The sequence below is a fragment of the Choristoneura fumiferana genome, chromosome 12 (genome assembly GCF_025370935.1).
Source record: "Choristoneura fumiferana chromosome 12, NRCan_CFum_1, whole genome shotgun sequence".
Classification (NCBI taxonomy): Eukaryota; Metazoa; Arthropoda; class Insecta; order Lepidoptera; family Tortricidae; genus Choristoneura; species Choristoneura fumiferana.
The window spans coordinates 22,611,562-22,627,931 of NC_133483.1; the positions used below are offsets into that span (position 1 = coordinate 22,611,562).

The 16,370-nt window shown below is 39.0% G+C and overlaps 1 protein-coding gene across 1 annotated transcript; it reads right to left on the minus strand.

Annotated features, from left to right (window-relative positions):
• Positions 1-14,683: 14,683 nt before the first annotated feature.
• Positions 14,684-15,770, minus strand: LOC141433865 (uncharacterized). Its single transcript, XM_074095960.1, has one exon. The coding sequence runs from the start codon at positions 15,417-15,419 to the stop codon at positions 14,982-14,984; it is 438 nt and encodes a 145-aa protein (XP_073952061.1). The 5' UTR covers positions 15,420-15,770; the 3' UTR covers positions 14,684-14,981.
• Between the last annotated feature and the right edge of the window lie 600 nt (positions 15,771-16,370).

A 16,370-nucleotide genomic window follows, 5' to 3' on the forward strand; every position in this document is an offset into this window, starting at 1 on the left:
GAACCGTAATTAAAGCTGATAACGACCTTCAGTTTGCCTCTTGTTGGATTAAAACACTAATATATTTTCATTACCAGGCGGACTAACAGCAAAACAAAGTTAATAAGAAATATATAGCTAAAAACATAAAAATTACTTACATGGGTTACATCTCAAAATTTTACAGGAATATTTTTAACTGCCTAACTCAATTACTACATACTTTATACATAGTAGGTATAACGTTCTGCAAATACGGAATCAAAACTTGATAGTTGTAAGCTTTTTCGGCAAAGGTGAAAATATGAGTAGGTAAGCTTCGTGGATGAAAATTGTAGGTAGGCGAAATTCTAAATTACGGCTGTACATAGCTATTTCACTAACAACAACCAGCGTTTCCCCGCGATTTTGTCCGCGCAGAATTAAAACGTGCATCATTTAATTAAATTATAAGCAAACTGCTAGCTTTTTCACGCGGTTTCACCCGCGTGGAATTCGGTTATCGCGCGCTGTTCACTCGGTAACTGTGCATTTTTCCGAAATAAAAAGTAGCCTATGTCACTGACACTGACCCATAAACTATCTCTATGCCAAAAATCATGTCAATCCGTCGCTCCATTTTGAAAAACACACAAAATCACACACTTTCGCATTTATAATATTAACTAGTATGGATTTGTTGCTATTTTGTAATTGGTAGATACCATATTATTAATATTATTATACAATAAGATAAGATAAGATGATTTATTTATAATATTGTAATTAAATATAACTAAGCACATTATAGTCCATAACTTGCCTAATTCTGTTGGGAAGCTGTAAATTAGGTGAGGATATTCTTGATAAATAAATAAATAAATAAAGGCAGTACCTAGTGCGAGTCGCACCGGCCACGGTTCTAAATCAATATATAGGTGCCGAGCACCTTTACACAAGCGAACACATAGAATGGTCACTGTCCGTCTGTCTGTCACAGGGCTAGGTCGAGAACCGTAATAGATAGGGCTGAAATTTACGCATAATGTGTACTTAGGTAGGTATTTCTGTAATCGCTACAAAGGCAAATAATAGAAAAATAAATAAAATTAAAAAACCGGCCAAGAGCGTGTCGGACACGCCCAAATTAGGGTTCCGTAACCATTACGAAAAAATTAAGTAATACTTTTCTAAGGATTTCGTATTTCATACGGAATCTTCCAAGTTTAGGTATATTTTATACCTTAGACTGCTCAGACTCATAAACTACTAATAATTCTCAAGCGAACTTAACCATTATAGTTTTCCTTGTAAGTATGATATACTTACTACCATCCTGAATTTTTTCAAATTTTTCCACCCACTGGTTTAGAAGATTTTAGAGGGGGACGCTCGATTTTAATGAAAATTTGCACTTTAAAGTTGAATATTTCGCAAATATATCATTGTATCGAAAAATCGTCTTAGCAAACCCAAATGATTTTAAAAGACCTATCCAACGATACCCCACACTATAGGGTTGGATGAGAAAAAATATCACCCCCCTTGACGTCTATGAGAGGTATCCTAAGTATTTTTTTTTTAATTTTTTATTGTACCATTTTGTCGACATAGTTTACATAATATATCCCTGCAAAATGACAGCTTTCTAGCATTGATAGTCCCTGAGCAAAGCCGCGGACGGACAGACAGACAGACATGGCGAAACTATTAGGGTTCCGTTTTTACCATTTTGGCTCCGGAACCCTATAAACATTTTTCCAGACTATTAATTTCCATAACTTTTAATCATACATTCGAATGTCAAGCGGAATGATACTTAATAACCGCCTCTTCACTTAGAATTGCTACCTGGCCTCTATTTCACCAACGTTACAATTGTCAGTGACATATATCGAATGACATTGTTCTTATTTGTATCTAAATTTGATGATGATTATATGAACCAAATTTGACATGTTTATGTGAAATAGTTTGTGAGTTATGAGGGGGTCTAAAGTTTCTCCAAATGGTTCGGGTAAAATTACACGCGGTGCTGCTCGCCAGTTCTGTTAGCTTTAACTTGCTTGACACGCTATTTTTCGCGACATGATTAAAGCTGTGTTAGATTTGCGTTACAAAAGGCGAGACAACTAAAAAAACCTGTTTAGTCTTGGTTTAGTCCGTCAGTTACATATTTCAAAAATATTGTACACGTATTTTTTCTTTTGTTTGACAAACAAAAAATAACGAGTGTACAGTGCTTAGAAGTTTCGAGTGAAGTCACTATATGGTACGATTTTCGGACTTCCGATAATAGAACCAATATTTTCTATTGACTTCGTTTCTTTACCTCTCCGCGTCTGTGGCGGATGCGCAAACCGCGCGAGCCAGAAAAAAAAAGAAAAAGAAAAAATAGCCTATGGGACTTTGGAATACTTTAGCATTCTAACAGTGAAAGAATTTTTAAAATCGGTCTAGTAGTTTTGAGTTTATTCGTAAAAAACATCTAAAAATCCAAAGTTTTTCTCTTTATAATATATGTAAGTATAAAAAAATAGCCTATGGCACTTTGGAATACTTTATCATTCTAATAGTGAAAGAATTTTTTCACACCTCTCCTTCAGAAAAGTAACTTTTCCTCCCTGACGAGAGGGAGCAAAGTGCAACTTTTCTGTTCAAGGCTTTTCTTAGTGTTTTATTGCAAATGCCATTTTTTGAAGTTGATAATTGTAAAGCCACGCCTTTTTCTATGCTGGTTGTTCTTTAATAATATTTAGATTTTTTTTTTAATTCAAGTTTCTTAATGCACGGTGTGAAAAGTTGTATGAGCGACTCGGGAGCAAATTTTATTTCATCTTGGGCGTTAACACTTGAATACCTCATTACGCTCAGGATTCTACTTAAGAATCCCTCGCTACGCTCAGGATTCTATTGTAGAATCCTTCGCTACATTCTGGATTCAATGTACGCCCTCGCCGTAAGTACACCATTTTGCTCCCTTGTGACACAAATAACGATTTAAATCGGTCCAGTAGTTAGCATACCGCGCGAGCCAAAAAAAAAAATAAAAAAAAAATGCCTATGGCACTTTGGAATACTTTAGCATTCTAATAGTGAAAGAATTTTTAAAATGGGTCTAGTAGTTTTTGAGTTTATTCGTAACAAACATCCAAAAATCCAAAGTTATCCTCTTTATAATATTACAAGTATAAGTAAGTATAAGTATAGATATCTATACATCACAAGTATTTAACACAATTTTATTTATAACACAGTAGGTTCGCTACTTGAAGGGATCGCTAATGCGGGTCGGAATTATTTCCAAATATCCCTGTCCATGATATACTCATTAACTTTATAATACGCCTTAGATATTAATGTCTTCTTGACAATAGATCTGAATTTTGTATCCGTGTTATTTGTAATATTTTTTGGAATTTTATTATTAAAACGTATGCAATTTTCCAGAAACGACTTTTTGGTTTTAGCTAGCCTTTGGCTTATCGACGTTAGTAGGAAAATCACATATGTTCTTCCTAACATACATGATTATTTCAAAAACATAAAGCGATGGCAAGGTTAGGATACCTGTTTCCTTAAAAAAAGATCTTAAAGATTCACGCGTCTTTAAATTATAAATTGCTCTAATTGCTCTCTTTTGTAAGATAAAAATTGACTCAATAATCAAAAATTATCATTATACGGAATTTTAATAAACCGAACAATTAAAAGAAACTTAAGTATAAACATAAACACAATAATCATTGTCTGTAACACTTTTTGCCCCAAGCCCAGTGATAGAGCGCCACGCCGACGCCGACGGACTTATTCGGGCCAAGAGCAATTGAGATGCACCATAATAAATAGGTAACATATAGTTTTTATTTTATTTTTGGAAAGAATAGGTAGGTTTTGGTATTTTAAGATACCATTTTCATTGATTTTGAATTTGGATAGGTATTAAATTTTTTATATTTTTTTTACTAAATACGCTGGATGACGTCACAGTGAGACAGCCACGTTCCATTGCCTAGAAAAATTCAGGTCGTCCAGAACATAATCTGTGGCATTACAATTTGACAATAATTCAAGCACAGCTTAGGGTCCTAAATGAACCATGACAAATAGTTTTATTTATTTCTCTTCATTTAGCTTCGATTATTCCTATCTTTGTTTAATGGTGTGATAGTAAATAGTTATTTTTTATTAAAATCTGATATTTAAATTCTTTTGTATTTACTTGTAACGACGTGATTTAATAATTTAATTTGTAAAAATACAATGGAAATACTCGTATACATTTCGGACTTAACGATAAATGACAACTGTTTAAAGCCGGGTGCGCATCATGTGATTAAAGTTCTATCTTTGTCACTCGTTGCTATTACATGCAGGATAGCAACATTTCAAACTGTCAATTTGCTTAAGAGTGTAGACCTGCTTTATAACTGCCTTTGTGACGGGACACTGCAGGGGTCAAATTAGGGTCATTACTTAAATTTTGTTTATCACATTTTTGGAATCTGATTTCTGAAAACGCTTCACAAAGCCTAATTCTTAGAGGGGGGGGCGTTCAATTTTAATGAAAATGTGCACTTTAAAGTTGAATATTTTGCAAACAAATCACCGAATCGATTTTGTTAAAACGTGTCTAAGAACCATCGCTAGAAAGCCTGATTTCATGCAAATATTTTTTATTTGAAAGCAGGCTTTCTAGCGATGCATCTTAGACCGCATTCAAATCGGTGCACCTGTTTCAGGTGGTAGGACCTTGTGCAAGGTCCGCCCGGATTGCTACCACCATCTTGCTCGCTAATCCTGCCGTGAAATAGCAGTGCTTGCACTGTTGTGTTTCGGCGTGGAGAGTAAGACAGCCGGTGAAATTACTGGCACTTGAGGTATCCCATCTTAGGCCTCTAGGTTGGCAACGCATCTGCAATCCCCCTGGTGTTGCAGGTGTCTATGGGCGGTGGTAATCTCTTACCATCAGGAGACCCACTTGCTTGTTTGCCATCCAGTCGATATAAAAAAAGAGCTACGGTGCCACAGGCAGACACACATAGCGGTCAAATTTATAACACCCTCTTTTTGTGTCGGGGCTTAACAAGTTACAACGAGTTATTTTCAAAGTAGCCACGTTGTTTGAAGGAGCTGTCCAACGATACCCCACAGTACGGGTTTAGACGAAAAACATGTACAGTCAAGTGCAAAAATATTTATCTATTCGAACCACTCATAAATATGTTAGCACGATCTTATTACCTACGTGGGAATAAGATTCTGTGGTGTACATTATTATTGAAGGGTTAGATAAGTCCATATTTTTGCACTCGACTGTACCTATTCCCTTTTTACGTGTTACGCAAATTCCCTACATTTTTTTTGATATTTTATCTTACTATATTTGTGGTTAACATTTTTATACTCATGCAACATTCATCTTTCTAACATCAACAGGCTTGGCTATGTAACTAAGCTTTGGATGGACGGACAAACATGACAAAACTACAAAGGTTCCTTGTAGGGCTCCGGAGCCTGCGGAAATCTGACCAGTTTTGTGAATATGTACAGTCGAGTTCATAAACTTGTGAGCAAATTTTTGATCAAATTTTTGCTCACAAGTTTATGAACTCGACTGTAGCACTGCCTTAATCTTATACCTCATAATAACTTTTAAGCATTGTGCTTATTTTTATGTACGCAGTACCTACATATGGCTACCTAGGTAGGTAGGTTACCTAAGCTACTTATTATTTCAAGTTAAGTAGGTACAGTCACCAGCATTAATATCTACCACAGCGGAGCGTGCAAAAATATCTGACATGTCCTTCCGGCCCTAGAAATAGAGTCGTATCAGATATTTATGCACGTTTGTTGTGTCAGATATTGGTGCTGGTGACTGTACTTAGCTACCTACCTACAATTTATAACAATGTGGTTTTATATCCAACCGGTAACTTTAAGCGAACATTCAACAGATCAAATGAAATTAATTTCACCAAAACACTAAGTAGTGGCTCATTGTTTTGTTTGTTTAAAAGATAATCAATTAATCAAGGATTAAGTAAATTAATTAAAATTAATTAATTAGCTAAGCACATGCACTGCGAAACAATGTAAAACTGTGGCGTGAACGTTTTTAAGTAATGGCTTTTTATGTCATTTTTTAAAAGTTCGCAACTAAAGTATTTTTAATTTACACATTATACCTACATATTATTATGTAGTTTCATTCAAACACGTAGTTTCTATCAATGCACTAAATCATCTGTTTAATTAAGTTAACGGAAAAAACGCGGTGAATCACAACTGCGGTGAATAATAAAATTCGCCTTAGTCGTAGTTACACGTTTCTATATTTTTCCTTTTTTGTAATGATGATGATGATTTACATTAAGTATGTTACCTAATAACATTTCACTCGCAGGTACCTGGTACAGTCACCAGCATTAATTCTGCCACAGCGAAGCGTACAAAGATATCTGACGCTTCCTACCGGCCCTAGAAATAGAGTCGTAGGTATCAGATATTTATTATTCACGATTTTGTTGTGTGACATTTTTAGGAAAAAAAATTGTAAAAATATTTTGCAAGGCAACAGTTTCAGCTTCTTAGGGATAATTATCCAACCCCCAGGTTCGGAACCCATGCTCTACATAGGTTGTGTTAGATTTGGCTTGACAGCCCTTTTTAATTGGCTTTATTTTCTAAATTTTCTAAAAAGCCGTGGTGGCCGAGGGTTTGACCTATGGCCTCTCAAACAGAGGATCTTGGGTTCAAACCCTGGCTCGCACCTCTGGGTTTTTCGAAATTCATGTGCGAAATTACATTTGAAATTAACCACGCGCTCTACGGTTAAAGAAAACATCGTGAGGAAACCTGCACAAACCTGCGAAGAACTACTGCCCAAGCCCTCTCAATCTGAGAGGAGGCCTTTGTGCAGCAGTGGGACGTATATAGGCTGGGATGATGATGATGATGATTTTCTAAATATTATCATTTGCGTGTTTTTCTTGATATGGGGTGGGTACTGGGTTGGGGGGAGTGATGCAGGTCGTAAACATACCTACCCACAGACAGCCCAGTGGTTGAAGAGAACTTGACTATGAAGTTTGAGGTGTCGATTCGATCCCCGTCGGGGCAGATATAGTTATTCCTACATACCTATAGGCAGTAGGTACGAATGTTTGTTTTCGAGTCTTGGATGTTTAATATGAGGTAAGTATGTAAGTATTAATCTATTCATATTTATACCTAAGTAAGTATGTCTATCCGTTGCCTGTACCTATAATTAGTACCTACATGGTAGCTTTGCTTCATTTGGGACTAGGTCAATTGGTGTTAAATGTCCCACGATATTTATTTCATTTAATTATAGGTGTGTAGGTAAATTGTGTAATTACGAGTACAAATATTTGATGATTTGTATGTAATTCATAATTAGTTGTATTATGATGTCGATGTTTAACATTACCGCGATGATGCGTCTTCAATATTCATACATAATTTATCGGCTCTACATTGTGATGTGCGCGAAGCGAACGCGCCCTCAAGTGGCTGAAGACTAAATTTAGGAACTAGGTAGTTATCTGCGCCGTGATTCGCCAACGGGCATCTTCCGTATTTGGCAAAGAAGAAGGAAGCAGTACAATCACCTACAATTAATACCTGCCACAGCAGAGCGTGAAAAATATCTGACACGTCCTTGCGGCCCTAGAAATAGAGCCTTATCACATATTTATGCACGCTTTGCTGTGTCAGATATTGGTGCTGGTGATGGTACAGTCAGCATCAAAAGTAGCTGCACACTTTCGTAGGTAGGTACTTTATCGTTTCATTTCCACGTTAAACGCCATGCAAGATTGCCAATGTTTCAATGCGACAGAGTAAAAAATTGATCCGCTACCTTTGATGCTGACTGTACTTACTATTTAACCTTCCTAATTACGTGTGCAATAAAAGACTAACAAATATAGGTATAAATTATATAGCAAAGATAGTCCGTTGTTTGTGTTCCCGAGGGTAATAGTACATTGTGTCTTAAGGGCGGTAAATAAGGAATTACGAACGAGAGTCTATTAGAAGCCCGAAGTCGAAGACTGAGGGCTTTAATGAGTCGATGTTCGTAATTCTAGTACCGCCCGTGCGACATACAATGTTTTTCATCACATCTCTTACCATCAGGAGACCCACTTGCTCGCTTGTCGAATAAAAAAAAATAGTATTAGCTACTACCATACAAAAAAATAATTGATTATAATTGGTATACCATACTATTTTCTTACACTGTGACCATACTGAAAAAAAAAAACTAACGAAAGTATTCAAGTATCAAGAGTCTAGCCTTCTGAAGGTTCGCTTTTTAAGTTTCATGTTCGTTGTCTAGCAACAAAGAGTGTATTATACTGAATTTGACGTATGGCTGTGATGAAAAGTTAATTAATTAACAAACTAGGAACAAACTAGGTTCGTGGGTCATGCATGCGTGGTATACAGGTGCGAATAGATTATCATCCCTACTAATGGGGACCGCAAAGCCCGCCCGCCCGCCCGCCCTGCCAACAAGCTGTCAGCATGGGCGGCCGCGGCCGCGCGCGACAGACGCACACACATCAGCGGTGTGCGCGGGAGCCGGCGGCCCCCACACGTTGGCACCGCAGCGACCTGGCCGCGCCAAGAATGCGGCGACCGCGGCCAGCTGATGGGTGCCGGGCCGGCGGCAGACTCTACCTTGCGTATGTACCTGTTTAGCGTAACGTGGCGACACTGTATTCCAATATTCACACAACACTGTAGTTATCACTAGCGGCCGGCAGGGCCCGGGTCTCACACACAGCACTGCACTCGCGGCTCGCCTCGCGGCTCGCAGCACACTCGCGGCTCGCTACTCGTGTTCACACGATCTTGCTCTGCGGCGCGCGGCGCGACACTGACGCGCGCGCAGGCCGCGCCCGCCGCCCTCCGCGCCCCTCGCCCCTCCACGCCCCGCCCCCGGCAGGCCCCGCCCACGACGCACGATACAATACAGGCTAATCTACTATATTCAGTTGAAGGTGGTTGCCTACTTTGCTCTATTACAGAAAAATAAGATGAATATTTTAATTTGTGACTCTATGATCAGCCCGGCTCGACTGACTGGTACTTACTAAGTACCTATCTACCTACAGCCTTGGGCATGTTTGTCTAACACTCAACGACATGTTTCTAGGTCACATATTATTATATATACTCGTAACACAGCAGCAGAACTACAGTAGGTGATCTGCTTCGTCTCAACGCAAGATGCCAACAATCGTCTAGCTAGACATTGAAAATGTAGGGTTATCGTAAGTTTAAATCTGTCAGCTGCATGCGGCGCGGGCGCAGCGCACGCGGGTGCAGGGGGCGGGCGGCGGGTGGCGGGCGGCGGGGCGGGGGGCCGGGGGCGGGCGCGCTGGTTGGCGAGCGCGCCGCCGCGGTGGGGAGGCCCATTGCTTTGTAAACAACACTTATATTTGTTTTGTACACAGCGCAGCATATTATTATGAACTATAATGGTAAACTAATAATATAATAACTTGGATAAATAACTTGAAATGATCGAGTCTCCTTTTATCTACTGTACTTGGTTTGGATAGGTATAGGTAGTCTTCACGATAACGCGTGCCGTGGTTCTTATTACAATGTCATTAATGGCTAATTTTGACAAAATCACGCGTCTTCGGGGATGGCTCTAGGTAAGTATATTTAACTAAATGTAAACAAACTTCAGCTGCCAGATTTGGTTTTTCGATGTCTTATACCTATAGCTTATGTTTTATGTTCAATAATTTCTTGACAAAACTGATTTCTTGTCAATTTCATGACGGGACAACTTATTAAGAAATACTCAAATATCTGACAAGTCCTTCCGGCCCTGGAAATAGAGTCGTATCAGATATTTATGCTCGCGTTGTGTCAGATATTGGTGCTGGTGACTGTACATAGGTAAGTACATCGCGAACAGGGATTGTTGAGCCACAAGTAGGTAGATACCATTGTTCACAATTTGGCCGAGTACCTAATGGTATACCTACTATACTCTGGTTTATTAATGACAATATTAATAGTAGATTGTACAACAAGAGCATAAAACGAGCCATTTTACCCAAGACGTTCATATAGCCACCCGTCAGATAGACACGTCGAGGGGAAAATGGGTTTAATGCTCGTGTTTTACACTGCTTTTCACTTAGAATGCGAGGATATGAAATAATAGCAACAATGCAAACAATTATTCACTATCTATGTACCTTTTATTTTTTATGCATAAGGTATTATATAATTTATTAATTTTTTATTTTTTATTTTACTGATTTACTTTAATTGATTTGATTGATTTTTAGTTTAAAAAATATATGTAGAAACTTTTTTGTTTGTAACTGTTGACACCTGATTACCTTGGAGTTTTTGGAAGGTTTTATTTTATACACTAGAGCATAAATAGTACATTGTGTCTTAAGGGCAGTAAATAAGGAATTACGAACGAGATTCTATTAGAAGCCCGAAGTCGAAGACTGAGGGCTTTAATGAGTCGATGTTCGTAATTCTAGTACCGCCCGTGCGACATACAATGTTTTTCATCACATTTGCAAGTAAAATTTTATATCTGTAAAAGAAAAAATATAATTCTTCCAAATATTGGCGATATCTTAGGCTGTGCTGTTGGCAGCGCCGCCCTCTACCTCCCCCTCCCTCGGCATGCGCCGCAACGTGCGTGTGCATGTGGTCCATGTAGTCCTGCAGCAGCACGCACAGCGCCATCAGTACGGGCACGGACTCATTTACCGACCTTGGGCTTCATGACAAGAAAATGTGTACGCGCAATGACTCATTTACCGACCACGGGTTTCATGACAAGCACATTAAGGTCGAGGGTTTTATTTGGGGGGTTGCAACTATGGTAGCCTGCATGTTACGACACTGTTTACGAGCAAGTGTGATGAAAAAGTCATTTTCATCTCTCCTGTTCGGAAAGTTTAATTTTCATGGGTAGATAGCCGGGTGGAAAATTGCGTTTTCATCTCTAGGGTGGAAAGTATTTTTTTTTAATTTTTCGATTAGCCACGGAGTCGAAGATAATTGAGTTACGTCAATGACACTTTTTTTCACGTTTCGGCATGGCCATCTAGATGCACGTCGTGACTCGTGACCAAGGAGCTTATATATAAGTACAACACTGGAGGTTGAACGCCGAACATCCCTTTGAAACAAGAAATTTGATCTTTATTACGTCACAAACATATTCCATCTCTTTCTTTAGTTAGGTTAAGAAAGAGATGGAATATATAAATAAGTAATAAAGGTCAAACTTCAACGCGTTCAACCTCCAGTTTTGTAGGTATATAAACTCCTTGGTCGTGACCAACTCATTTTTTTTATACTCGGCCGAGGCAAGTGGCCAGGAGTAAAAGGTACCGTTGGAGGTTGGATATAAGTAAATTAAATTAACTGAATACTGAAATTAAATTTAATGATATTCTCATTTTTTGTACTATTTTACTTTCCTCACAGTCGAAATGAAAAGAAGAATGTCTAACTCGGGTGAAAGTACCCATTTCCCCTCGAATCGAAATATCTCAGGTGAAATGGGTCACTTTCCACCCTTGGTTATCAATCTACTATTTATGTCGCCCAGATACACCATAAACACGAACTTTACGAGCATGAGAAGTGAAAAGTCTTTCTTTATATTTACCTACGATAAGTATGTGTACCTATAAGTAGGTATGCCATACCTACCTAAATCGGCTAAATTATGAACAGTACCGAAACGAGTAAGGTGCATGGTACTTGAGGCAATTAAGACCTAGCTAAGGGAACATTTAAATAGAATGAAAACTACCCTTTCTAATCAACTTGTTTTTATTTTAATCAGTCATCACTTTATGAGTTTCATAAACTTTATTTTTTATTTATTTTTTATTTATTTTTATTCGACTGGATGGCAAACGATCAAGTGGGTCTCCTGATGGTAAGAGATACCACCGCCCATAAACACCTGCAACACCAGGGGGATTGCAGATGCGTTGCCAACCTAGAGGCCTAAGATGGGATACCTCAAGTGCCAGTAATTTCACCGGCTGTCTTACTCTCCACGCCGAAACACAACAGTGCAAGCACTGCTGCTTCACGGCAAGATTAGCGAGCAAGATGGTGGTAGCAATCCGGGTGGACCTTGCACAAGGTCCTACCACCTGCAACACAACAAAACAAACACAAAATGTGGTAGCTGCATCCACAAACAACGTCACTAGACACGTTTTTTAAAAACCTTGCCTTATTTTACTAGGGTAGTACCTACAACAAGGCCTAACGCTGTAGAATCATAAATAATTCAAAAATACTATATTTTTTCGGCACTTGCGATCAATAATAATTGTACAATAATATAACCTAGCTTTTGCCCGCGACTTCGTCCGCGTGTAGGTACTTTAGCTATCAGGGCATATGTTTTAATTCTTCGTCGTGTTCTTCATTCCTGAAGGTCGTGCCCGTCTTGAAAAGCCTTTACGGAGACGTTGACGAACTGCTTCCACACCACTCTGTCCTCGGCCTGTATCAGCGCTGCAGGCAAAGTGAGCCCCGTGATCGCCTTAATTTGATCCGACCATCGGGTTGGTGACCGTCCTCTGGGTCTTTTCCCCTCTATTTTGCCTAGCACTATCAGTTTCTCGAGGTTGTCTAACTCCCTTCGAGCGATATGGCCAAAATAGCCGAGTACCTACTCACTGGTAGCAGGTCGTGGACAATCTGGTTCTGACATTCAGCTGGTCGAGAATGGATGTGTTGGTTCTCTTTGCTGTCCACGGTATGCGTAGCATCCTTCTCCAACACCACATCTCAAACGCTTCGATCTTTTTCCGGTCAGCCGCACGAATAGACCACGATTCAGAGCCATACAGAAAGATCGAGAAGACCAGAGATCGCACAATCTTTACCCCCCATTTTACCCCTTTAAAGGTAATTTTATCCATTTCACCTACACAGATAATTTTTAATTCTAATCAAGAACTTGTATACCTATTTTCATACTTCTAAGTCCAGAAATGAGAAAATTTCCATACAATCTTTACCCCCCCTTTTACCCCTTTAGGGGGAATTTTATCCATTTCACCTACACAGAAAATATTTCATTGTAACCGAGAACTTATATACCTATTTTCATACTTCTAAGTCCAGAAATGAGAAAATTCCATATAAACTACCTTAGGGGATGAATTTCGAAAAATCCTTTCTTAGCGGATGCCTACGTCATAACATCTACCTGCATGCCAAATTTCATCCCGATCCGTTCAGTGGTTAGGGCTGTGCGTTGATAGATCATATGTCAGTCAGTCACCTTTGAGTTTTATATAAATATAGATTTTCAGTAATCTTTTTTTTCCCATACAACCTTTCACACCCCCCCCCCCCCTTTTTACCTTTTAAGCGTAGAATTTTCAAAAATGGTGAAATACGTGTTCAAATATTTTTTGAAGAATGTATTTGCCAAATTTCATAGTCACAACTTTAGAAATAACAATTTTACATACTAACGTTTTTCCCCCCTTTTCCCTTTTTCGAAAAATCCTTTCTTATCTCGTGTACATGTCATAAAAGAAACCTCTGTGCAAAATTTCAGCTCTCTAGGTTCAAGGGCTTCTAGGGCTTCTGAGGCGGGGCGTTGATGAGTCAGTGAATGATTTTATATTTGATTTTTCATCCACATTCCATACAAAGTTGCCCATGGTCCTGTAATAAAATTCAAGTTGTGTTAATAGTAGATTATTGTCGTGGCCTGGAAGTAGGCAATTGCTGGCTGAGTATGAATATTAAACGGACGAGCTTGCGAGTCCGTTTAACTAAAACGAAGCCAGCAATTGCTATTCCAGCCGAGACTAATATAAAGCTTTTCTCAAAAATGGCGAATAATTCTGAAATAGAATAAACTTTTTCTCAAAACATATTATAAAATTTAATTTTATTCCAATATTTTTCTTATGCTTTCCCGCCTTTTCTCATTAAAAATAAACTGCAGGTGTATTTTTCCACCGAAAACACCACAAGCTATTTCAGACCCAATAGAAAAAGTCCGGAGTTCTAACAAAATATCTGATACCGGCCGTTAGACTTGGCTGTATACGACTTGTGCCAACATTTCCATGGCCTTTTTGACTTTAAAAAAAATGTGACTGATTGCAGGCGCGCTAATTCATTATTATCGAGCTAGCGCGCCTGCAATCTTTTTAACTTTTTAATTTTTCGCTGACCATAAATTATGCACTTCACCTTCTGATATGTAAAGAATAATGTCAACTTTTATGGTCATTTTTGAGAAAAATAAATTGCTGGCCTGTACCATTAGCCAAATATGTGGTCTACCTCCCACCCTACAGTTGATAATCATTTGCATGTCTTAAAACAATAATGCCAATAGATGTGTCTGTCAACTTGAAAGTTTGATGTTAGCAACATATTTAACGTTTAAAAATTGATAGACCACTTATTTGGCTGATGGTACCTAGTACCTGACCAATAATATCATAATGGCATATCTTTGTTACATGGTAATTTTTGGTACAGGCATATGGGTGTTTTATTTACAATACAATTTTCCCCTATGCACCACATATCTCAGCTTGCTTGTTTGTTGATGTGGTGCATATGAGAAATTTGTGTCTGTAGTCCTGTCCAGTGTTGGTGTAGCAGTAAGCACGCAGCACGGAATGCTGAGGACCTGGGTTCATTTTCCAGCGCTGGTCTCTTTTTCAGGTTTTTCTGAGCATCTATGTTGCAGTTTGTATTTTTTTTATGGATTTTTTGGGATAACCATAAAAGTAATAAAATTTGGAAAATAATGGCGGTTTTATTTTGAAAGTTTTAGTTACTCAAATTACAAAAACAATATCTATTTAGAGTTGATAGTTTATATTATGTATTATACATAATAAACATTTATAAGCTTCACGGTGAGTTTCACGTCATCACAGCCAATGTCACATCCATAACCGAGCCACAATATCACATCACACTCGTAATCATCAGTCATTCGATAATTCACAGAGTCTGTCGGGCTCGACCGCATCGGGGTCGTCGAAGAAGTCGGAGCGGCTCTTGATCTCGGCGACGAGGCCGCGCGTGACGAGCGGCGCTGAGAAGCGGTCCAGCGGCAGCGCCGCCGCCACCCACACGGGCCGCCGCAGCGCCGCCGCCAGCCGCCGCGCCAGCGCCGCCGCGTCCGCGCCGCCCTCGCCGCCCTCGCCGCTGGCCGCGCCGCCCGGCAGCCCCAGCGCCAGCGCGCCCAACGCCGGCGGCGCGCCGCCCAGCCACAGCAGCAGCGAGCCGCGCATGCGCAGCGCCGCCGCGCGGCACACCAGCGCCCCGCCCGCCCACACCGAGAACTCGTGCACCGCCCAGCCGCTGCGCCGGTACACCACCTTCCGCTTCGAGCTCGCCACCGCCGGACCCGACCCCGACATTATCCGAGAGCGAGAGCCGCCTCTCCTTGTCTTCGCTCGATCGACACCGTATGGTGGTCTTCTCGGTCCAGTTTATAAACTTTCGTAATTTCGTATTCAAGAAAATCAACGTGACCGATTAATATTCGCTCTTACTTGACGTTCTTGACAGTCAGCTGGCTGCTGGCCGAGAGACTGACACTGACACTGACACTGACTGACAGTCAGTGTTGCCATATCCTCAACCAAGAAATCTGTATTACATAGTCTAAAAAAATTTATGAGATCACTAACATAAAATTTGTTTAGATCATTGTTTAATTTCGGACAAGGAATTAGCCGGAACCTTGCCTGAGGAATCTGATTTAAGTTATTTGTTTTAGTTTTTCATTATTTTTATTATTTACCTTTTTTATGTAGGTATTTTAAATTAAAGTAAGTTTTATTTTAATTGAATATGTATTCTTTTATTTTCTTAGTCTTAATAAAAATAAATTAAAGTTATTGTTTTTTAGGAAAATATGGCTGACCATTGGAAGACAATTTCACCAGTGTCTAGTAGGTTTTGCCGTTGTACAGTAAAAGAAATCTAGAAAACGAAGAATGAGAGGTAATGGTGGATGATCAATTACAGCGCGAATTCCAAGTTTAATCGATTTTGGTTGTTGTACTACGATTACAGTATTGCTAACAGCAATAGTGTATAGAAATCGATCTGACTTTCAATTCATATTATTAATTTGAGTGATAAACTAAGTAACAATAGCAGCTCAATTATTATTTTACCTTTAATTATTTTATGTAATTACTATTTTTGGACATTAAAATATTGTTAAAAATGTTGCTTGATTACTTAAGCGGAATGTATTGGATTTATATTATTGATCTACCACCTGACATTGTAATACTACATTCTCTCAAATAAATGAATGATTTATGTTTATGATTATGAAAAACCGTAGTGATATCTTA